Source organism: Lagopus muta, chromosome 4 (assembly GCF_023343835.1).
Source record: "Lagopus muta isolate bLagMut1 chromosome 4, bLagMut1 primary, whole genome shotgun sequence".
NCBI classification, from domain to species: Eukaryota; Metazoa; Chordata; class Aves; order Galliformes; family Phasianidae; genus Lagopus; species Lagopus muta.
The window spans coordinates 16,978,210-17,003,874 of NC_064436.1; the positions used below are offsets into that span (position 1 = coordinate 16,978,210).

General features: G+C 35.5%; 1 protein-coding gene across 5 annotated transcripts in view; it reads left to right on the forward strand.

Annotated features, from left to right (window-relative positions):
* CCSER1 (coiled-coil serine rich protein 1) overlaps nucleotides 1-25,464 on the forward strand; it is a 620,464-nt gene extending 595,000 nt beyond the window's left edge. For 2 of the 5 annotated variants that reach the window (XM_048941935.1, XM_048941933.1), the window contains one exon: nucleotides 15,880-25,464. In XM_048941935.1, coding sequence (XP_048797892.1) covers nucleotides 15,880-16,362 — 483 coding nt within the window. In that variant the 3' untranslated portion in view covers nucleotides 16,363-25,464. The remainder of the gene's footprint in view (nucleotides 1-15,879) is intronic. The other 3 variants (XR_007376361.1, XM_048941936.1, XM_048941937.1) reach the window with 3 other exon arrangements.
* The last annotated feature ends 201 nt before the right edge of the window (nucleotides 25,465-25,665 follow it).

Below are 25,665 nucleotides of genomic sequence, written 5' to 3' on the forward strand. Positions count from 1 at the left end.
TTATGAGTCCATATATAAAAATCCAAATATGTGCACATATTCATGAATTGAATCTGACCTGCTATGTCCTGATGCTTCTTGTGATTCTGTAATTTTATATAGTTTTTTTTCCTGTTTGTTGATATCTGTGCTAATTCTGTGCATTTGTGAGCTTTGTTGATGGCAAACTGTTTTAAAAATGTTTAATATCAAAAGCTTTGTGGAAGGAAGTAAAAATATTTTTCATTAAATAGGATCCTAAATAACGATAATTATTTTTCTGTAAACATATACACTGTATCTTTACAGATAAAAAATTGTATATTTATACAGTAAATATCTTTTTTAGTTTTAACTTCCTTTATGCAGACGTATGAGTCTGCTTGATCTTACTTTAAGAAGATACTGTGAGACTTAAATCCTGTTAAGATAAAGATTAGTGAATGTTACAAGGTAAAACAAATAAGAAAAGATTTTATGTCCCTATCAGAGCATTCAGGAGGACATTTAATATTAATGAGAATTCACAATGAGTCATCCTGGTTACTAATTCCATTTACTATGTGTGTTGAATTTATAACATAATTTTTGTAAAATCTGCTTTTAAGACTTGAAAGCAATGGTGCTCCATCTTGAAATGAAAGGTGTTAAATGTGGACAATCTTTCAGTTAAATAATTTCAGGAGTCAGGAGAATATACATTTCTTCTGCTTAAAAGCTTTTTCATTTTTGCGTAGCATGTGACATATTTTCCTTCCCATTTAAAGATTTGTGTCTGTTCATTCTAACATTCATCTTCAGATACTAAAAGGAGAGTGCTTTACTTTCCACACAGCAGCAACTTCCTATTTATTTTCTAACGTGCTTTTGAAGAGCGGTGCTCCTCCTTCAGTCCTTCTCCTTCAGTAATCTCTTCCTTTTTTTTGCACCTGTGGTGAAATGCTTCAGAGCTTGGGGAATAAGCAGCTTGGCAGTCAGGAGTATTCAACAGTTCCTGTTTTTTGTTTTGTTTTTAAATTTATTGTCACTGTGACTGTTCAACAAATCAATTTTTGGAATAGCAGCAGCTTTGCATGCTCCTCTTCCTTGTAGCTGCACCTCAAGGAAAAAGAGTACGTGCAAAATGAGAAGGGTCAGGAAGAGATGAGAGAGTGATGCTGCTTAAGCATGAATTTCCTCAAAGCAGAAACATACTGTGCATACTATACTGAAATAGCTGCTTGGTGGCTGAAAAAATTAGGCTGTGTTGCAGGTTTAGGGTAATCAGGTTTGGTGATAGAGCTTCTGTGTTTGGTCTCCTTCCCTACCATCGCACTGCATGGGAGTTTGCCTGCCAAGAGGTGTCTAATTGTTTCTGCATGAAAAGCCACAAATCACTAGCTATCCTGTTTGACTTGGGGAGGTGAGCTGCATTTCATGTGGTAGGTAGCTGTTGGTATTCATCCTACTGCTCGCATTTTCCTAAGGTGAGTAGTGGCTCTGCATGCTGTTGTTCAGCCAGTGGCAGGGAAATGTGATTTCAGCACTATCCTGGCAGTAGTAAATTAGATATATGTTTGGATGAATATGCTCAGTTGTGCTCCAGTGCCCAATACACTCATTATTTTTAGCCCTACTTGATCTGGAAATCATGACTCAAGTTATTGAAATTTCTGCTTGATTTTCCTGGGAAAAGAGTGCTTTTTCAGCACACCCAGAAGGAATAGGCATGAATAGCATCAGTACACCTGTTTTTACTCCAGGATACTCTCCTTAGCCTGTTTCAATAGCTGAGGAAGTCCTTAGTTTGGGACCAAAGCAAGGAACTGCCAAACAAGCGTCTTCCAGCCCATACCCAGATTCAGTCTGAGAGGCTGAAATGAGGCTGAGATGGCATGCAGTAATGACACCTGGAGGCAGCAGAGCAGATATGTGCCCTCAATTGGAATGGTGTTCCCTGTTTCCTGCAAGGCTTATGAAAGTGATGGGAGAGGCTTGCTAATGGCTGAGAGGCAAGAATTTAAAGTAGATAGGAGCAGCTTGTAATATAAGCTCTCCTAAATAATGATCACCTAGGATGCACTGCAAGCACAGCCTGTATAGCTTCCTTCAAATATTCTTGGGTTAGTTAGGGGAGTCCCTTGTGTGTGCTTTGTCAGCTTTCATGAGTTTATGGATGTCAGTCTAATCTGAGGCTATCTTTTATCAACCCCCAGGGTGTCTGTGTGCACATTGTCTTTCTTCATGAATTTCAAGCACTGCCCATCTTTTATCTTTCAGTGCATTTCCATGCCTGGTATGCTGCCCACGGCAGCTTCGTTGTCTATGTGCAGTATTTTGTTGTCCTTATCCAGCTTTCTTATGTATGATGCCTTTTTAGCTACCTTAGCTAAGTTTTTAGTCAGCTGAAGGGTTGGGGATTCTCAACCAAAAAGGCAAGTTTCTTGACTATGGATTATTTATAGGTAAGCCGCAGTTTTTAATTTGTTTTGGTTGGAGGGGTAAAACATTGAGAACATTTACAACACTCATAGTGCTAACAGAATGAAGGAGTTCTGCTTAATGGTCATTTGAGCTTACAACAGGAAGGCTGATTGTCAGATCGGAGATCTCTGCTCAAGAGAGGACTGGGCTACTTGTTGCTGGAGTAGCATGGCAGCAAGCCAGTGAGGATGATCAAATTCTTCAACTTAAGGAGAAATTTGTTTTCCTTGTCAGATTTACCTGTAAATTCTCCTGCTTCTATTTAGAACTAAGGTACAGAGTGAACAGAGATGCATTCCTGGCTGTGGGATGGTTTTTTGTTTTTTTGTTTGGTTTGTTTTTTTTTTGTTTTGTTTTTAAAGTAGAAAGTGATTGTCAGCCTTGATGTGTATGTAATTTCCGAAACCATATCCCAAGCTTTTTGTTTCTCACTTATCCTCTTATCTCTATGTCTATTACTGGCAAAATACATTGTTATTCTAGAATATTTCTTTGATATTCAGCTCTAGCCAATCAATATTCATCTTGCAAGGCAGCTAATCAGGTTAAATATTTCTTTTTTTCAGTTATTTGTCTTAAAATATATTAAGAAATCTTTTTGCAGAACACTGTTTTTGAATGTGTTTTGTTTGTTAGGAGTTATACAAAAAAACATACACCTTTAATTTAGGTGGATGGAGGAATAAAGGATTGCCATCACAAAAGCACACAGTAGTCAGACAAGAAAAAAACAGTGTCCTGGTCCTGTGCAATAAAATCAGTGGAAGTTTTGCTAGTGGATTGAATGGGATAATGATTTCAGTTAAACATTTCAAACTTCTGGGATTCCAATGAAATTATGCTTAATGAAATAGGATAGCAAACACTAAGGTTAAAGTTTGAGCTGATGTTCAGTAGAAAAAAAATGTATCCTTAAACTGCTGGCTACTTTTGCAGCTATTATGCAGTAACTGGTAAGTCAGCATTACAACATGAATTTACATCTGAAAAAATGTTTAAACATAAGTTAGTAAATCATCCTCTATTACATTTTTTAAGTGAGAGACCGATGGTAAGGGCAATAGGGAAAAGACAATGTAAATTATCACATTTGTGATGAAAGGATATGTTGCAACAGGAAGTCATAAATACTTCCCTTCGTGCATTGTATAAAGTGTAGAAAGTATAATATGAAATATGATCTTGCTGACCTTCCTTTGTGCTAGACAATAAAGAAGCAAAAATAGATGAAGGTAATTCAGGGTTTTTGCTTTTTTTTTTTTTTTTTTAATTTCAGTTCTCCTAGAAAGAAAAACAGAATAAGAAATTTCAGTGGCTGCTTATTTACGCTTGCTTTTTAACTTTATTTTCTCTTTCTTTGCAGTGTTTGTGTAATATGATTTTGATGAGGATAACAAGGAACTGAAATGCTGAATAATTTCAAATATCCACAATATTAGTTTTTAAATTTCCAGGAAATAAAGATAAAAGATAAAATAGAAAAAGCTTATTTTCCCAGCAGCATCGCCTTTGTACTGCAACATTTCTGTGCTGTGTTGGGCTCTTTGTCATTTTATTTGTTTTAGTGGGCTCCTTGTGGCAGTGAGTCCTGTAAAATCATTTACAGAAGAGAAATAAGATCTTTCCATATCAGAAAACAGAGTCTGTAAACACCAATTCCATACTGATAACGACAACACATTCTTGGGTTAGTTGCTTTGACAGAGAAAAAAAAAAAGAATTATTTTTAAGCATTGTTTTGGAGTTGGAATTACTGGTGTTAAATTATTTTCTTGTTTTGCACTGTTCTAAGAGAATCCTATTTGTTCTTTCCCTATTTCTGTGACTGACATTACCTAAAATATTAGATATGGAATGATTCATTCAACTTAGTTTTGTAGGTGTCATTTCTTCCATCCTGGGTGAAATCAGTTTCACTGAACATTGTCCTGTAGTGCATTGCTCATACAGTTGATATTTTTTTTCCCTGACTTAAGAATATCAGCATCATTCTGGATTAGGAGTGCTTCATTCTATCATAGGAGCCTAAACAATTTCTGCATGATGTTGGAAACACTGAATTTGACTAATTAAGGATAGGGATTCTTTGCAGGTATACTATCATGCTTTTGTCTAACCACGAAAATGTGTTGTGGACATCTATTTTAGAAATACAAGAAATTTGGCTACTTGAGGTATTTCATTCCTTGAACAGTTACCCTTATATAGATATAATTTTCTCTTTCTCTTTAGGGATGTCTTGCTGTCAGCAATTTTATAATAAAAATAGAAAGTCAAGTCAATTAAAGGATAATTAGAATTTCTTCTCTTGTCAGCAGGATACAATTTGCCCTTTTTTTTTAGTCCTTTGATTTCTCCTGTGCAGACTGTATGTTGAGCTGAGGGATAGTGTCACTTATTAGCATAGCAGTAGCTGAGCATCATTTCACAGTGTATGCAATTTACTCATTGTTCTTATATGTTGAGGCCTCATTGCTGTCAGAAGTAAGGCTGCTACTTTCTGGAACCCAATGGCAATTTTTTTTATTTTTTATTTTTTATTTATTTATTTATTTATTTTAAGAAATTACTATTAAAGAATGTAATGTACTAAGGTATTGGCTATATACAATTCATGTCGTGCGTGTGTGTTTATGGAATTTCTGGAACTGTAGGAAATCACAGCAGCATGGAATCATAGAATGTTTTGGGTTGGAAGGGACCTCTAAGTTAATTTAGTTTCAATCCCCTGCTGTAATCAGGGATACATCTCATTAGACCTCGTTGCTCAAAGTCCCATCCAGATTGGCCTTGAATGCTTCTAGGGAGGGGGCATCCTCGACCTCACTGGGCAACTTGTTCCAGTGTCTCACCACCTCACAGTAAATAATTTTTTCAGTAAATAATATAAAATCCGAATCTTATTTTTTAATCTACCCTCTTCCAGTTTAAAAACATTTCCCCTTGTCCTATTGCTACATGCCCTTATATGAAGTCCCTCCCCAGCTTTCATATAGACCCCCTTCAGATACTGGAAGGCCACTGTAAAGTCCCCCCGGAGCCTTCTCTTCTGCAGGCTGAAAAGCCCCAGTCTCTCAGCCTGTCCTCATCAGGGAGGTGCTCCAGCCCTCTGATCATCTTTGTGTCCCTCCTCTGGTTTTGCTCCCTCCAACAGCTCGATGTCCTTCTTGTGCTGCGAGCCCCAGAACTGGACCATAGTCCAGTCCAGGTGGGGTCCCACAAGAGTAGAAAAGTGGGGCAGAATCACTTTCCAAATCATATTAGGTGGTATTAAGATTGAATAATAAATAACCATATAAATGTGAACTTAAGTTTATAGCAAAAAAACTAAGAGTGTATATAAGTAAGTTATCAAAAGTAATTGCCACCTACCAAGTTTTGATTGAGATGAACTACAGGTGTGATAATGAAGTTTTAGTGACCGCATGCTAGACCTGAGATTAGAATGGCAAGCAGGTCATAGAAAAATAGATAAGGCTTAAGGTGGAGATCTGGGAACAACTTATTTGTCCACGTGGCACATCAGATGCTGTGCAGAAGTAATAGTTCAGCATGCAAAGCCAGAACAATGTGTTAGCACAGCAATAAATGTCAGATGAGTAGCACTAAGTTTCATAAGGGCTAATTAGCACTTGTGCAGTTTTCCTGCTTGTAATTCTAGAGCAAGCTCTCTTAGTGTTTCCTCAGGAACATGTGTCATATTCACTGCTCATATTGCATGAAGTATGGTGTCTGGAAGTGACCCAGTGTTCTGTTGGATCCACTTTGCCATTTACTATCCATTCATTTAGGTTTCAGTTATGCAAAAGGATCTCAAGTGTAGGCACCTGTGACTTTCTACACCACTGTAACTGAAAGCTGTGGCATATGTGGCCCTTAATTCTTGGGCTGCACAGAGACAGTGAGACCCAAAATGCTGTGTGAACTTAGGGTCAGTCTAGTCCTGTTGAATGGAACCTGAGAAGTCCACGAGCAACTTTGGCTCCTTAGTCTAGATTTTACTGCCTGTAAACAAAAGTACATGTACAACAAGAGCTCAACAAAGGTAGTTTCTTAATCTCTAGCTGGTAGTAGCTGTGGCTACTCAAAGAAGCTGAGGGGGGTTGGTGGATATCAGTAAAGGAAATGTCTCAGAAGTAAACTTTTCCATGAATTCAGAAGAAATAAAGGTCACATGAGAGTTGCTGGAACTGGAGAGCTGATCTGTGCTAAAAACAGGATGTTTCCCCAATTAGGGATTTGCAGCTTTCTCACCCTTTTGTCTCTATGCCCTTAGTGTGAAAGTCTTAGTCCATGTGGTAAAAACTACCTCCTAGGGACTGACTTTTTGATTTTGAGGATATCTTAGGTTAAAAACTCAGTTTAAAAAAAAAAAATAAAAAAAAATTGTTACCTCATAGTATGTACGTACTACTGTTCTGTAGTCATGTTGTTAAAACATCCTCAATATTGATTTCATTTTCATTAGCGTTTTTATTGTTATAAGAGTTCTAAGCCATATATTATGATAAAGGGGTACTCGGTGACAAAGTGATTTTTCTTCTTTGTGGAAGAATAAGACTACAATAGTGAATGGCTCCAAAGTTCCAAATCTTTAATTTGAAAGGCATTGTAAACAGTTGTAGTATGCAGAAGTTTTTATTTGCTTTAGTAATGAATTTTCTAGTTAGCCCTCAAAATGCAGTATTGAGAATGCAGAGTAGCAATTTACTTTATTGAAAGTTATTTGTTGAAAGTTGAAAGCAATTTACATTATTGAAAGTTCTTCACTATTTTCTTCCTACTTTATAAAACAATTACACTTTGTTGCCTTAACTATGTTTTATTAGTTACACAGATTAAATTTATTCAAGGACACTTCTGCACATTGAAAAGATGAGTATCTTAAATCAGCACTCTGCAGGCTACTTGTTGTACTGTTGTCACTGTCAAGAAATCTTTACAGGACATTAGCTGAATTCTCTGGGTCACTGTTATTCGGCTGGACTGTTGATTAAAAGGGCATCACAGGAAAACAACATGCATTTTAGCATCTATATTTTTGCTTTCAGTAATTAAATAATGACGCTGTAGGAAGCTGAAAGGGAGAAAGAGCAATGCTTTTGATTTATGTTGCCTGCGTTTGTTCTGTAACTGATGGCAGTAGAGCTTGCAAGTTGATCAGCAGCTGTTTCTTGCCCATAACCTGTTGATACTGATCCATGCCTTGACACATTGAGCTTTGTTTATTTCATGCATCGCATGTTACCAGAAGACAGAATCTGTTCATCAGTAGGTTCAAATCTGGGTTGTAAAAGCTACTCTTATGGTCCAGATGCTGCTGAAATCAATATGAAAGAGTGCTTTTAAGAGACTTGAATAAGGAGCTATTACTTGCTGCAAGAAAATTGCATTTTGTATTGGATCATCTCTAGACTGGAAACTGTGAGTACAATAGTGAGGAGGTGGCGGAATTAAAGAGCTGACATAGTGACAGATCTGGCATACCAAAGTACGGAGATAACATGTGTTTTGGTAAATTAGATCTACACTTACATAAACTGTCAGAAGCCTGAAAGGCATCTGAAGGGGATATAAATTCAAAAGCATCATGCAGGGCTTCATCCTTTGGAGAACTGTAGCACCTTTTCTTTGTTGTTATCATTCATGGCTTCTTTGTGTTGCTTTATGTTTTAGGAATTTGGGGCTAAGCTGGGGATGGAGACAGCTCTTCAAAAGATGCTGAAATCCAGCTGAGACCTGACAAGGGATAATCAAGCTTTACTATGCTATGTAGTTCATACTACATTCTGTATTCCTTATGTACTCACAAACACAAAAGAAGGAAGCGGTAGAAGTCTTTGGGGAATCCAGAAGGTATTCAGGCTTCTGTCACAATAATTATTCTCTTCGGAGTGCACTTCCTTTAACACCTCTGAAAGCAAAAGTCCTTTGGGGTGGTAAAATCTTGTTCTTCAAACGCAGTGTTGTTAGTTGGTTGTCAGGATACACGGGTACACTGGTGAGAGAGTGTTTGGTTTGGTTTTACTCTCTGTGCTAGCTGTCAGAAAGATATATTTAAGAAAGTTGCTCTACTTGGAAGAATTACGTTATAGGCATTTAAGACTCTCAGTTGCCTTTGGGCATAGGTGTCTTAAAAGTCTGTACCTTTTGGGGAGTGTTTTTGTAATTCACGTCTTCTGCTGTCATTTTACATCAGTACTTTATCACAAGATACTCAGCAGCAATATACATTTTCAAATGTCCTGCAGCAACATTGTCTTGCTGTTAACTCTTGCCATGTTTCACTCATTAGATCTGAAAATGGAAAGTGATTAATGGCAGCATCACTATTTTTTTATTAATATGTCCCATTCTGAATCTTTCTATGAGTAGTCAATTTTTTCATTACTTGAAAGCTGCTGAATGCTGTTCTTTTTTTTTTTTAATCTTAATATAAGAAAGAGTTGTGAGAATGACATTCGCATAGAGTAATCCTCAGAACCATTTATGAACCAAACGTTTTATGCAGCACATTAAGTTACAGGTTTTGGTTCCGTCTGCATGGATTTAGCACCAACATGAAATAAAATCAAAAATACTTAGGTTTTTCTCATATGAATGTACCCTAATGAATGGTTGATCATGATGCTGATCAAAATTTTATTTTAATGTTAAATCCATCTCTTCTTTTTAATTGTTATTATTTTTGAGAAATAGGTTCTGTTTGGCTTTGAGAAATGTATTCGTTTAAGCAAGGCAGCAAGAACTTTTTTGTGTTGTATATCTGATCAAGAAATTTAGATCCAGATGTTTTATACTATTAAGGCAATTTTTAATCTTGGCTTATTTAAAACATCACAGGAAGTATTTCTCCCCTCCCCCCTTATATGAGGGCTGCTGCAAAAGTAATCTCTCTTAATTTATTATGTTGTCCCACAATGTCAGAGACCAATGTTGGTAACAAGGCAGGCTCTTGCACATCGCTGGCAGAAATGCATAGCTAATGGTTGTAACTACGTTGAAAGAGTGTTTTGTAGCTGATTGCTCTGTCAAATAGTCTTATTGTGTTCTTCGTAACTGTTGTAGTTTCCACGAAGATAAATTAGGCATTACTTTCAGAGTGACATATGTATTCAAAATACATTGTTTGAAAGAAATTTCATGGCTGCATTTCACAGACTCATAGAGTCACCAGAGTTGGAAAAGACCTCCGAGATAATCTAATTCAACAGTCCACCCACCACCAATACTTCCCCACCAAACCTTGTCTCTTGGTACCACATCTAAACATTTTCTGAACAGCTCCAGGGATAGTGACTTGATCACCTCCCTGAAAAGCTCGTTTCAGCATTTGACCACTCTTTCAGGGCAATTTTTCCTAATCTCCAACCTGAACATCCCCTAGCACAAATTAAGGCCATTCCCTCTACTCCTGTCACTACTTACATGGGAAAGGAGGCCGACCCCCAGTTCTCTAGAACCTCATTTCAGGTAGAGAGCTCTAATGTCTGCCAAGCCTCCTCCACATTGAATGATCTCACTTTCCTCAGCTGTTCCTAGTAAAACTTGTGCTCCAGATCCTTCACAGCTTCATTGGCTTTCACTGGATGTGCTTCAGGGCCTTGATGCCTTTCTTGTAGTGAGGAGCCCCAAAGTGAACTCAGTACTCAAGGTCCAGCTTCACCAGTGTTGAGTGCAGAGGGATGATCACCTCCCAGGTCCTGCTGGCAACACTGTTTCTGATACAAGCCAGGATGCCATTGGCCTTCTTGGCTACCTGAGCACATTGCTGGCTCATGCTCAGCTGAGCATCAGTCAATACCCCAGCCCTGTTTCCTTTATTCAGTCTTCCAGCCAATCTGCCCCAAGCCGGTAGCTTTGCCTGGGGTTGTTGTGGCTTAAGTGCAGGATGTTGGCACTTGTTCTTGTTGAACGTCATCCTGCTGGCCTCAGTCCAGTGATCCAGACTGTCCAGATCTCTCTGTAGGGCCTTCCTACCCCTGGGCAGATTGACGCTTCGTCCCAGCTTGACGTCATCTGCAGACTTACTGAGGAACAGCCTATTTCCTGAGCTCAATGTTAGGCAGATCATAGGGTGGCATAGTGAGGATATCTGGGGCAGAGAAGTTGGTGGTTCTAGCTGAGCTACTGAAAAATGAAATGGAGAGTGATGAATGGATTTTTGTGCCTCAGCAATCAGCAGCTGGCAAATCAGCTTCTTGAAGCACTGCCAAGCAGCAGTTTACAACAACCCTGCAGCTGCTCTAAAATAGGCTAGAACGCAACTGGCATGAAGCCACTTTCATTTTTGGACAAGGATTCAGCCATCAAATTGGCAAACAGATGTGCTGGGATTGTGGCTTCGTTTGCTCATGTCTAACCCTCACAGAATGCAGTTGGTACCTACAAGTTCAATGCAGAGAATTTTGCATGAAACTTTTACAGGATAAATAGGTTAAAAATAAAAGTTCAAGTTTTTCTGAAGCATTGTTATTGTTGATGCTGTATGTCTTGTTTCTGCTATTCTGCATTTCTTTCTGGGATTATTTTCTTATTCTGAATAATTTAAAAATGGACCAGCAAGAAAACTCAGTTGGACTAAGCATTTTCAAGGAACAAATTAAAATGCAGTTATTCTGAACTGTATATACTGTAGTTTTCATATAAACGTTTGAGTGATAGTGAAAGAAAACTTGCAAGACGTTCAAAGTAGGATTAGATGTTATCGCGTGCTTTTTCTGTCATTTTTTGAGTGAGAAAAGTATTATTCTTGGAGAGAAGGGAGGATTTTTTTGTTGATTTTTGACTCCTCGTGGTCCACTGTTCTCTTTTCCTTATCAGAAGCTGTTCTTCAGTAATTTGTCATGAATGACAATGTAAATGCTTTTTGGCAATGTTTCTATTAAATTCTCTCAATTCTTTGGCTAGATATACATCTGACAGCAGGATCCTGCCATTTCTTGTTGACCATCTATTTCATATTGTTGGAGACAAAGCCAAAGCAATGTCTTGGAGTGTTGTAGTACATTATAAATTTTTTATGATGTTTTAAAAGTTAGTTAAATTGGCTGTCAGTTTGTCACCACCTGATGTTTGTTTAATTGATTGACACGAGGGAAATTTCAGCTTGCAACTTCACAAAACTGAGATGGACTTTCCCTCACCATGTGCATATATTAAATGCTTATTGGTACGTACTGACTGTTGCACACACATACATACAACAGCCAAAAAGCTGAAGCCAATATTTTGGCAACTTATAAATCCAGTATGTGTTTTCTAAAATGAAAATATATCATCCAGAACAACACTTTCAGAGCAAAGAAACACCGCAGTATCAAGTAATCACAATGGGGTATTTAATCTAGATCAAGCTAAAATAGCAATATGAAAAATACTATAATCATATACTGTACCTTTTACTGATACCAGGCTAAAAATATGCCTTTTTTTGGACATGTTCTGCACCCTTCATTTTCAAAACCAGGTGATTGTTCTCTATTAATTCTAAAATATATCCTATTGGTAAAATTCATAAAACTTTTTTCCTACACTCTTGTTAAAAATTATTGTTCTGTTAACTGTTAAGCCATTCTTAGGATGACAATGTGTCATTCCTAAGACTTCCAACGGTGATCTAGCCTCTCTATCCAAGAGTATAGCCATCAGAAGCAAAATGCTTAAATTCTAATTATTCATGGCTCATGTTGTTTTTGACTGAGTACCATAGCTGAAAGAAAGCAGGGAGAAGCTGATTAGTTGGATAAGATATGCTTTCACAGGCTCTTCAATAGTAGCTGTAAGAAGAGAAGCACTTAATTTCTAACCTTTTTCCTGGAGAATGTACAACGCAATGGGAACTCTGAAGCATTCTTACGAAAGCAGATCACTGTCCATCACTAGTGTCAATTTTTTCTGTGTTGGAGGAAGATTGTGAATCATCTTAAATGTATATTATTTTGTTTTCCATCAGTTTAACTTCAATTCTAAAAAAATATAACCAGAACTATTTGCAGCAAATAATGAAACAGAGTATTTATAAGCACAAAGAAGAAAACAAGATTAACGAGAGCCAATATTGATAACAAATCAAATGAATTGCCAAACCAATCTAATTTCATTCAGCAGAATGGTGGCAGACCTTCTGGCTAGGAAAAGATAGCTGTAGTTGACAGACTTCTTGTTTTTTAGTCAGGCTTTTGACATTGTTTTATAAATGTACTGTGCAGACTAAATGAAACAAATACAGAACAAATTGGAGAACTGTTATTGGGTGTTATTTAGCCAATGTTAAAACAGTAGGTTATAATAAGTAGGGTTTTATGGTGTGGATTAGAGAAAAAATTTATTATATTTACGGATGGCATGAAGTTGGGCAGGGTAGAAAACACGTTAATGAATAAAACCAGAATACAGAATGATATATTGGATGAAAGATCAGAGGAAAAAATGATGAGATGCAACGAAGACAAAGGAAAAATTATGGCTATCTGATGACAGTCAGATGAACAACTTTGTAATAATCTTATATGTAAAAATCTTGGAACTGTTGCGGCTATGCAGGTGATTGGGAGATAACTAAGTGCTGTATTCTTGAACCACCTACTTCAAGAAAAAATGTTGAATTACTGAAGATAAGTAATTACTATAGTGAAGGCAAGTGAGGGTGACTCAGATCTAGTAGACAAAAATAAAAGATTGATATAATATTTTAAATTCTAGCGGAGAGAAGAGCAAGAGGTAGCTTGACAGCATTCTTCAAAGACATAAATAGTTATCCAAAGATGAAACAGTAACTCTTTATTTCCATCATAGATGGAAATAGGAGAAACAGACTTGCAGGCAAAATGATTTTGTTTAGACATTAAGAATACCTTTCTTAAAAGTAAGGATAATGTTGTGGAAAAGGATATCTGAGAGAAAAGTAGAGATTATATTAATGATATTTTTTACCAGCTACTTAAAAAATAAATCAAAAACAATATGGAGTTAAGCGGATCCTGGCCAGAAGTGTAGAACAGACTGGATGTCCCATTGTGAAATTCTTCTGAGTTCTATGATACATAAGTATGTTAACATATATTTCCTATTTCTCACCACTTTGATTACTCCTATGTCAGAGTGAATTCCTTCTATTGGGGAACAATGTAGATAATTTCATTTACAGAAGCAGCTCCTGAAGAGCTGGGTTTTTTTGTTTTATTATTAAAGAAGTGACATTCCCAGAATGTGAAAGGAAATATTGTTTATTAAAATGTCCAAGAAATATTCAAGAATACGAAAATCCAACATCTTAAATGCTTTACTTTGCTTTCATGAAATACATTAATTAGTTTATATTTATAAGGGCATTTATCTGCATTTATAAGTGCAGATTTAGATACATCGGTGTTTTTACGATTTGTGTAACTGTTGTTGAATGGACCACCAATTTCTCAGTTGACAGAAGGCATAGGTTGACATATGGTAACTTCAGAAACTCTCTTACTACAAGCATATGTATTTTTTGGCAGGGCATTAAATTTGAATCTCTTGTCCCAGTAGGAAGATTTTATTTACTGGCATGGGGGGGGAGAAGTTACTGTACTTGGGTTTCCCCAGGAACAATTCCCTAGGAATTCAACTGAATTTCATCTCAACATCTGTGCGCTTCAGGCAAAAAAAATCTAAGCAATACTTTTCAGAAAAGTTCTACTCCCATTTTTTAGTCTGGACACAATCAATACTGAATTAAAAGGAAAAACATTATGCCAGTATTGATCTTTCTCAAAGCTGCTGTTTCTGATGTTTAAAATGTACAGCAGTACTTGTGTTGAAGCCTCCTTTTGAATCTGTTTTGAAGAAGGTCCATTAGCATGACTATACAATTAAATAAAACAAAAAGGTTACGCGCCATTGATATTGATTTTTATTGTTCTTCTGCTCTGCTTAAAAAAGAAATGCAGGTAGAGTGGTGCAGATTGTCCTGGAACAATATGTAAGTTTCATGGAAGCATCCTGAAGTACTTTTTTTTTTAAAGCAAAATATTGTTGTAGTGGTTGGGAGTGTTTTCAATTCTCTCAGCTTTGTTCTGCAGTGCCTGAGCCCATATAACAATGTGAATGTCAAGAAGCTGCTATTGTGTACTGTCAGAGTTCTGTTGCAGAAAGCCTGTGTATTGTAATACTTTCTTTTTTTTCCATATGAATGGTAGAACTTGGTAGTTTTGTCAGGAATAAAACAAGGGAAAACACATATTCCAAAATAGCTTAGAAAATAAAGTACAATTGATATTATTATTAGAATCTATCCTCACATAACTGCAGATAAAGGATTTTAAGTAGGTTACATCAACAACTTTTGAAACTCGTTTAAACACAGCTTCCAACTATTTAAGCTTTATTGGGCAAATTGGTGTCATATATAGTTTGCAAAAATTTATAGAGAGATAAAGCTTTCTTATGAAGCCACATAGGCTCTAAGTTCAAGTTCCTCCAGGCACTAGGCTTCTGAACATTCGTGGCTTCACTACTACAATTCCTCAGCCAGAAACATATCTCCTCGTGAAGTTACCTATTACAGTCACTAAACAGGAAAAATCTTGCTTTGACTCTACTAATGTTTTCCCATCTACAATTTACTTAGACTCCAAGAATATATATTTATGTACTAAATGCATGAGAGAATAATTAAATGTAGTCCCATAGGCGAATTACATCCTTCCCAGTTAGGTGTTCAGAGGTCAGAATGAAATATCACACAAGATAGAAATCTAAGGTGAACTGACTTGCCAGACAAATTGCCCTTATTTTTAAAAAGTACCAGTGTCTGCATATTCACAAGCAAATCAAAAGTTGTTACCACGCTGGAATTCTTACATTGTACTTTTTTCAGACAGTTGAAGTAAACTTACTGCTCTGCTCTAGCAGAGCACGTTGGCATGTGTTTAAGTGTAAGTACACCGTAAAACACCTAGATTCAAGGGACATTGAAAGCTGAGCTTAAATGAGGCGTGAAGATTCTCTCAAAAGATGGTTCTTTATGTTTCCTAATATTTTAGAGTGTTCAGTGTTGATCTCTAGTCAATAAAAATTCTTGTTGTTCCATCATATTTAATGCTCTTGAAAATCTGTTTATAAGATTTATATTTATCTTTTTACTAAGTTCTGAAAAAAAATTATCTCTGATTTAAGTTATTTATTTAAAGAAATACCTCAAATAATTACATATGATAAGTATTTGTCAATGTTTAATTTTCTAAATGAATGAATGAGGAATTCTTCTATTTTATGCTAGCAGTGTTTTGGGAGTTTGAGCAGCATTGGAGATTCACCTTTCATTTCAATGCTCAGCCTTGTACATTATACACTGTGATATAGTGAGGAGTGTTTTGTGTACTCTCTGCCATTTTCCTGCTAAGATGTTCTGTTACTAAAACTTCTGGGTTTTGTTTGTTTGTTTTTTATTTGCTCCAGGCTACATATCCAAACAGAATGGTGAGCCAAAATCTCAGCACAAGGGACAGAAAGTCAGCACATATTCCCACCGAGGACCCTTTTAGATACTCAAACAGCCAAGCAACGGCCTATGAAAGCAAGAGCTGTCAACTGTCTAATTTGTGTCTGAGCAACCTCCTGAAAGAGAAGGAGATAGTGGAAGTCATCAAGCATACTAGAGGAGCCTACGAAGCCCTCACTTCGGAGGCCACCCAGAATGGTTTGGCCACCACGGCGCCTAAAACAGCAAAGCCTGCATCTCAGACAGACCGCTACCCACCGTTCTCAGGAGCTCCAAAAGACCATACTGCTGTACCTCAGCAGCACACCACTTTCACAGGCAGACTTGGACAGCCTCCAAGGGGCCCCATCTCTTTACATATGTACAGCAGGAAAAATGTTTTCCTTCACCACAATTTACACACAACAGAGCTGCAGACTTTAGGTCAACAAGATGGGTAGCAAGGTTCTTGTCTTCTTGCCATAGAGTGCGAGTTCACTGCAAGGAAACATAAGCTCACACAGAGCTGAATAATAAGTTTTTACCTACTGCTACCTTTACTTGAAAAAAATAAATTAAAAATTAATGTTCTCTAGGTTTCATACTTTCCCATCTGGAACTGTAGGAAAAGGGTAAACTAGATTGCTACATAACTAGGTTGATTTGTCACACAAAAGTCACTATGGTAGAATAAAAGGGACTGTTGGGCTGGCATTGCTGGTCCAAAGTTGGCTGTTTTTTTTTTTTCTTTTGTTTCTATAAAGCCGCTAACATCCCCTGAAGTTCTAGAAAGTGGTCTTAAATAATAGTGTATGCTTAATAATGTTACTGTTAAAGTAGATGTGAGGAATAAATAGATAAATAATTAGTAAACCCTATTGAATTACATAGAGAGTAAAGAAATAAAGAGTAAGAAGTCTCTGAACCTCTTAAACCTACAGTGAAATTTGCTCATTTGTAGATGTGTGTTATCACTTCTTGCTGTACATGTTTAATCAAGGCCTCATGCCACAATTAGAGGAAGTGACATTTCTTCATCTACATGAAAGATCACAGAGGCTCACTGGGTAATTGAATCAGAATAATTGGAACAGAAAGTAATGATGACAACTTGATTTCTCAACCTTCTTTTTCCTCTCCCTACCTTTTTTTAGCTACATTTGTTCTGGTCTTTTTGTTCTGCAAGTGCACATCACATTGAGGTGATGGTTGTTCTCTGCAGACGCTATATCGCTCATGACACAATGTCACAGTCTATGTTACCAGGGCTGCTCCGAAAGTAATGCTTCCTGTTTTATTATGTTAGCATGTGGTATCAGAAATGGATGTTAGTGGTATGATAGAGGTTGATCCTTTCCAACAGTATTCCATTACATTTTGTTGCCATGCAACAGATGGCAGCAGAAGAGCAATCTGAAAAAATGGTGTCTGATGGAAGTATACACAAAGCAAAGGTGTATTAATTCCTTCATGTGGAAAAAAGGCACCCATTGACATTTATCGATCCTCACTGAGCAGTTATGGAGACAAAACAGTGCATGTGAGCACAATGAGGTTATGAGTGATGTGCTTCAGCAGTAGTGATGGCAACAGTGGTTTACCCCTGCTGGTGCAGATGTTTAAGAGCATTGCATGCAGGCTCTTGTTCATCACTGGTAAAAGATGTATAGCTAAGGGTTGAAAACTAGTATTGTGTAGCTGAGAATTTGTTCTATCAATAGTGTTATTGTGCTCTTTGTATCTATTGTAGTTTCCATGGAGATAAAAAGCATTCCTTTCAGAGCAGCCTCTATATAATGGATTGTATAACTTCATTTCACTTGCAGAATTAAAAAAAAAAAAAAAAAAAAAAAAAAAAAGTGAAAGATTATATTAAGTGAAATTATCATATTACTGAGTCTATCTGTGTAAATCGTAATTTCTGTGGACCATATCTGCACTTCATGGTGTATAGTAACTCAGTAGGTTTGCTAGTCTTGACATGTTAAATGCAAGTGAGATGAAGCAACTACTACCTGACATGCAGCTTGCCGATCTCATGGGAACGTGAATTCATTTGATCATGCTACAGAACCCAAAGGCTTGTCAGCACCAGAAGAACTGGTTCTCCCCTTTTATAGGGCTTGAAAACAAGTATCATGGACAGGATGCTGTAAAATGTGGTACATACTGAACATGACAGTTTGCAACCTCTCTTATGGCAGCTAATCTGTTTGAATGATATTAGGATGTATAGTTAGTAGCTTATAAATAATCTGGATGTTTAAATATGACTGAGGCAGATCTGAGACAAGTCACACCTCTGTTTAACTGGTGATAGATAATGAAAGGCAAGGGAATAGCACATTCTCACACAAAGAAACAAACTAGTGTGACAACTAAAGTAGCAAATGATGCAAAAAGATTTTGTAACTTCTAGTAACTTTTAAAGGTAAGTGACACAGGGCATATAAAAGGAATTAATGAGACAAATCCTACCTAATGTTAAACATATCTGCTAAACTACTTAATATTTAGATGAAGGCAAGGGTTGGATACGTTAACAATTAGGTTATGAGCTTGACAGATATTCTGCAAAGTTCAGCAGCCTAACCTTTCAGAATTCTATTTCTTGAGGGTTTTAATTAGAGCAGAGGAAATTGAATAATGTTATCTGATGTTGAAAAGACCCAGTTTTGTCTAAGTATGTTATGATGATAATTTTGAGTGTCCTGAGCTGGATACATAAGGATCAGTATAAGCATTTGCCAAACGTTTTTTGTGATTTTATACATTTATGTGTATATTGCCATTGCCAAAATAGAAAAAAAATTGCAAACACAGCTTGACCGAATTAACTATGGGTTTTAAAGACTCATAGGCCTGCACTGAAACTGATAGTTTAAACTCTACCAAAAAGAAATAGTAATGACAGAATTTCACTATTAAGACTTATCTTTTTCTCTCAGCAGTCTCTTACAGTCATGGTAGATTGAAAGCACAGTCAGTTATTGATAACAATGTATTTCAGTCTTGCTAATCTCAAGAATTGATGTATGCAATTATATTTCAGATCTGTACATAAATTAACATATATTGCAATCAAGGGTATTTTTTCCAGGACACAGATATGCAACAACTACATTTAAAAACAAAATAATAATAAAAAAGAACAAAACAAAACAACAGCAATTAAAAAAAACAAAACAAAACAAACAAACAAAAAAAAACAACAACTCTTTAATTCTAACTTTATACTGTATCTGTAGTTGTTTTTTTTTCCTGGAAAAACAGACTTTTGGATTACATTTTATTAAATAAATCCATCTACATATTAAAAAGAAAAATAAGAAAAAAAAGAAAAAGAAAAATACATTTTAAATGCTACTATTTTCTTGGAAAATCTTTTATAAAGCTGAATCTTAAAAAAAAAAAAAAACTGAAAAAAAAAACAGTTCAATTAAAGTGAGGAATATTTTTAAAATGTCATCTTGAAACTGTTTTGTATCAGTATTTTCAGCACTGTTATTTGTAATACTAAGTGTAAATCTCACCCAGAGAAGGATATTAGCCACATGTTAATATACAGTATGACAGTAACTGTAAGACAGAGGTCCTTTGTTTGATCCTCTTGTGTACATACTAAATCATAAAGCAATGGCATGTGGACATTCTTTCAGTAAATTGATTCCTTTGTATTAAAAATCTCTAGTTTTTTAAGAGTTTCATGTATAGAATGATTTATACATTTCTCCAAGGCTGTACATATCCAAAGACATGACACCAGGGGAAAAGACATTATTTTTGCCACAGAAGTACCTTTTTTTTTTTTTTTTTTTTTTTTTTTTTTTTTTTTTTTTTAATTAAAGTTCCTGTACGTGAAGCATAACTGTAAGATTTCTACTGAAATTTTTCTTCTTGCTACTTTCATATTTTATGGTGTTATAGAGGGCATTTTAAGAAGGAGGAAATCCCTAAAGAAAAGCTGCTTCCGTTTGAATCAGTATCCCATTTTTTGAAGCAGCCACTTGGCACAAGAAACATTATATGTGCCCTAAATACTTTTCAGTGATACACATTGTATGGGAACTGCTGAATCACAGCCTGAGCCTCTGATTGACCACCTGAGGCGAGCAATGAGTCAGCCATGGGAGCACAGATGAAGGCAATTCACCTGTGCTACTGAAAGGGGTGGAGTTTTGCTCCACTTCTCCTAGACCCCATTTAAGAGCTGACTACAACAGTGGAAGGATCTCTTTTGGAGATCGCTTCTCTTAGAGTTTTCTCAGCAAGTCCAGGGTAAGGGTAAGTTTTCCATCTGTTTTTCTTTAGCACAGTAGCCTGTTTAGCCTAACTTTCGTGTGTATTTTTTAATTATAACATCTGTGTATTCATTCATTATACACGTGTGAAGTGGTGTATTGTCTTCATTATGATCCTTACTTCCCTAAAGTAATTACATTCTACAATATACATTTTATGCAATCACAGGATGGCTTGGATTGGAAGGGACCTTAAAGCCCACCAAGTTCCAACCTCCTTGCTACGGGCAGGGTTGTCATCCATGGGATCAGGCTGCCTAGAGCCTTATCCAACCTGGTTGCTGAGTAGTATGCAATAATATACTAGGACCAATCTTAATTATAAATTAATAAGATGGAAGGAAAGCACCCATCCAGCACAGTTCTTTTCTTTGGTTTTCAAAACACTGGAAGAGTTGTTTTTGTTTGGTTGTGTTTGTTTGTTTTATTTCTGTATTACTTGTGTGTGTGTGTGTGTGTGTGGATTAAGTAGAAATGGTAATTCTATACTGGAAGGAAAAGTCTTTCCATAAAATCCCTCCATGTTTAGGGAATTTGGTAGCATCAGAAAGCATTCCGTAGGATGAACTTTTGCTTCTATATACAAAACAAAGCAGATAGTGAAGGTTCTTTTTTTTTAAAACCTAGGCATTTTTGTTAATTGCTTTTACTTCCAGAATACACACATATATGCCAAATGGGCTTTCTTATATGTCTTTCTTTCTGATAGCTTTGATATTAAGTTTTTCCTGACTAAGATTTTTGCATATTTGGAGCATTTGAAAGCTTACTCTGGCTTTTCAGGTTTGTCACGCAAGTGCATTCTAGTCGCTACCTAAAAATTGGTGACATCGTCTTTCCCAAAAGCTAGCGATTTCTGACTGCTCTTATGGTGTAACTGTTATGTCTTCACTGGTTTGATCAGCACACCATTGACCTTAATTAAGTCACACTGAGTGCGTCACCTGATAACTGGGATTGTGGCCCTTCATGCACAAACTGTCTCAAGTTATGTGGAAAAGGAGATCTCAAAAATTTGATCCAACAGAAACACCAACTCACAATCTAGGAAAAATTTAATCTTTTTTTCTTTCTTTGTAGTAGTATTCAGAAATAAAATAACAGAGTACCATCAACAAAACAACCACAGCAGCAACAAAAACACCAGAAAACTTCTTATACAATTCCAAAGATCATAAATGAAATCCCCTCATACAGTAGAGTAACGGTAACTTCTAGCAAAACTTTGAAATACATCTGAAAATCCACTGCAGTCTTCTTACAAAATTGTGGAGTGACTGGAAAAATGAGGGTCTGTATCTGAGTGCATTAATGAAATATTTCACAGCCTCTTTTTTTTTCGAAGTCTACTGATGATTATTTATTTATTTACTTATTTTCTGAAGGAACACTTGCAGTTTGATGCTTATGCTAGATAAAATATAGAATACAGTTTGATTGTATGCTGAGGAAAGTGATGGGGGCTTCTCTCATCTTGGAGGAATGTATAGTGTCTTCTCTAGGACTCATTTTAATCTTCTGCTGTCAGCAAGAACTTGGCAGAAGCCTCTCAGGAAAAGAGCATTCTCAAATCATATGGGCCATAGCTGCCTTTATATTCACTTTCCTTTAGCATGTTCTACATAAGGCACTCCTGACATCATTTGGAAATTTCAAGAAGCTGCAAAATGTGTTTCACTGGGATTTAGCCAATCAAGTCAAAGATAAAAATGTCATATGCTGCTTTAAACCTAGTAAACTCTAGTTGTTTGTATCATGCTTCCTCGCAGATTTTTTTGTCCAAGTTTTGAGAACATGTACACTGTGATGCTCATGATGCTAACTTCTTACAGTATAAGAGACATTGGAAATCTGTCCTCTGAGGGGCTCAAGATTTGCAGTTTATTTCCTAGGGCAACTGTGTGAACTTCAAGGATTTTCTGTTGTTGCAAAAGTAATGGTAAGGGAACTTATTTATTATTTATTTTAGAAATATTTCATGGTTGTGGTTTTTGGGGTTTTTGTTTTTTTTTTTATTTTTATTTTTGTTGGAATATACTTAAAATATTATTGGGGAAAAAAAATTCTGTAACTTATTAGCATCAATTTCCTGTAAGTTCTTAGTAGCCGTGGTTGTCACTTGCATTTTGTAGTGCTGCTAAATATTTTCGGATGTGCCATTTTTGTTGCCTTCGTTACCAGCAAATCTTACTCTTTTTATTGTTTTTGCCCTCAGTCCTGTGTTAAAGATACAGAGGACTGTTGAGAATTTCTACGCAAGTAATCCTGCCTATATAAAGTAGAGCAAGAATAAACTTACTTGAAGGTCTCTATGTGATCCCTGGAGATTGAAAATCTATTCAGTTTGATCTGAACTAGGCAACATTCGAGAGACCCTGATGGATGTGACAAGTGTCACTATCTGTTGGTTTCCGAAATCTTTATAGACACGACAGAGAATAAAATATTCCACAAATAAAGGCTTTTGTTGTGTACGAATAATGTTGCCTTATATTTTGCATTTTGACCCTTGCTGTGCCTCTCTTTCAGAAATATTTTGTATAGATACATGCATAGGCTGACTATGCAGACAGGCTACGCAACATCACCATTTCTGCTTTAAGAAGGCTCCTCTGGATTCTCTTAATATCTGTTCAGTAAAATGTTTAAACTATCCAGAAAGAATCTCAAGCACCTATGTAGACAAATATATTACATGATTTGATCCCATTTTCATCACACTGGAAAAGCCCTAGTAGCGTAAGTATAATGTATATGGGTAACAACAGTATTAGTGGAATTAAAATTTATTTTTATTTTTACATTATGTCAGTGCACTTTATATGAGGGCTTAATGTGAATTACGAGCTAGCTTGCATTAATTTTCTTAACAAAACTTGACTTAAACAGGGTTCAGAACTTTCTGCTTAACTTTAAGCTTGTAAGAAATCTCCTAAATGTAAAAATGAAAAAAAAAAAAAAAAAAATCTGATTCTTTGGAAAGATAACAAACAAATAATATATTTTCTAACATAAACAATTTCATTCTTATTTATTGTTTGAAAGGTATGATATATAAAAAGTGTATTTCATTTTGTATAAATTCTCTTCAAGGCTCACAGATAAGTAGAAAAGATAAGAAACAGCCTTCCTGCTTCACTCCAGTTATAACATTGTGCTTTGTTTTCCAAATCATTAATTTTTTTTCAGTAATCTGTCTGTTTCTTTCTCTTGGCTAAGAGTTTGAAAAGAGATAATGAAAGGACTTTGTATATATTCCGCACGTTGCATGTAGAGATAATCAATGTTACATGAAGAATATAAGAAATCAGAATTCTTAGTGATGCGTCTGATGTTTAAGCAAGTTGCTCAACAGTATATAAAATCCATGTAAATGGATGTTTTGTAACTGGGAAAAAATCTAGTGAAAGGTAAAAGGTAGCAGGTTGATAGCTGTTTTTCCTTATATATCTGTTTTCTTTGAGTTATGTTAAAGTAATATTTGTAAAATAAACCTCTTGGAGTACAGAAAAATGATTGCTCAACAGCACCAAGTATGGATAAGGGTAATTCCATGTACAAGAAAATTTACGTATTTTTATTACCATAGTATTATGTTTGCTTGAAGTATAAGCAGAACAGCACCAACACATTTTAACAAAGAAAAGAATCAGAAGGAAAGAGTGTATTTATCTAAAACACCTTGCGCATCATGTAGTCCTTTCTAACTTTCCAAAATAGGTTTATATAACAGTACTTCATGAGGACATAGTAGTGCCATTATGCTAGGTATCTATGTTCTCTAAATAACAAGGTAACATTGAAGGTGGCCATGATCCAGATCGTGTATCGAGATAAACGATAAACAGTGTGGCCTATGCAAAATTCAAACTGATATGGTGAGATTATATGGTTTTGAAAATTATACCTATTCTTTAATTCTAAAAAAGGTCAGTAGAGTGCTTTAGGCATTTTTATTATTATTATTTTTATTCTATTGAACTACAAAGAATTCTGCTTTGTTTATTAGCCTTAGAAATTTTATATGGGCCTTTTCTTATAGTCTGACTATCTTGCTGTTCAGGATGGCAAATTGTTAGAACTAGTTGCCAATATAAAATTTGAAGGACTAATTATATTTGTATTATATTATACTAAACATCCATTTAGTTTCAACAACACTGCAGCAATGCTGTAAACAGTTTCTTAAATGTATTTCAAAAAAACAATGTATATTATATGAATTAAGGGCTTTAAAAAGTTACAATGATGATAACTGGAGAAAAATACTCACATAAATATTAAGAATCAAGTATAAATAAATACATCATTGGAGAATATGGAAAAAAATATCAGTTCTATATGAGGCAATGGAAGACATTTTGCTGTTCACGATTTCATGCTGATGATTCAGAATATAACTTAAATTTTAGAAGAAGGAAATTCTAATTACTTAAAAAGGTAATTTAAGATCAAGTTGGGGTCACGTATACAGTATTGAAGGTATCTGATCCCCCAGTAATTCATTTTCAGTTAAGTTCAGAGAAAAACTTGTATCTAAGGTCTCAGTGGACAGGTTCATTGGTGATTTTTAGTGTTTACCCTACAAAGCCAAGAATTAGTTAAATCCCAATTTTCATTTGAGAGATAAATATTACTATAATATTTAAAAACTTGAGGAATAACACTGTCTAGCATCTGATTTATCACCATATTCTCTGATTTTTTTTTTTCCTCATTTGTATTGTTTTAATAGTTTATGTTACTCATGTGCAATAAGAACCTGATTGTTTCAAATTTTACCTTTGTGCACTGACTTAAAAAAAAAAAAAAAACCACAACCAACAAACCAAAAAATAAAACCACACCAAACAACAACACAGCCTTTGGAAGCAAACACTTTTGTCTCTGAAAAATATCAAGCAGCATTCTTTTGTGTTTTTTTAATTGGATTACTGAGGATGTAATTGCTGTGAGTTACTTTGAAGAGTTATTGCACTTCATTAAACAATCCTACAAGATTGTATTCATATTATTTAATGGACATTTGTTTGTTCTTATTTCTAGTTGACATCATTTTTACTTTTACATTTTATGACAAAAAATGTATATTTTTTGAATATTTATGTGAACTTTTAATTTTAGATGTTATTGTAGAACTGTACATCAGTATTTCCATTCCTAAAGTTAATATAAAGGGCTCTTACACTTTTATTTCCCTTCTTCAAAAAATAAAAAAATAAAAATTGGTTAATAAAAATCCTGTGTTATTCTATGATGATCTTGTGTTGTTTTTCTTTGAAGTATCTTACATTTATTTGGCTTTTCTTGATAGTTATATTGGTGAAATACATACTGAACTTTAATAAATGCGAACACTTCAGAATCTTTATGCTATGAAAAATCTCTTAATAAGACATATAGGCTTTTTTTCCTAATCTCTTTAATGTGCTGATGAGAATTGTAGGTTTAAGCTATTTGCTA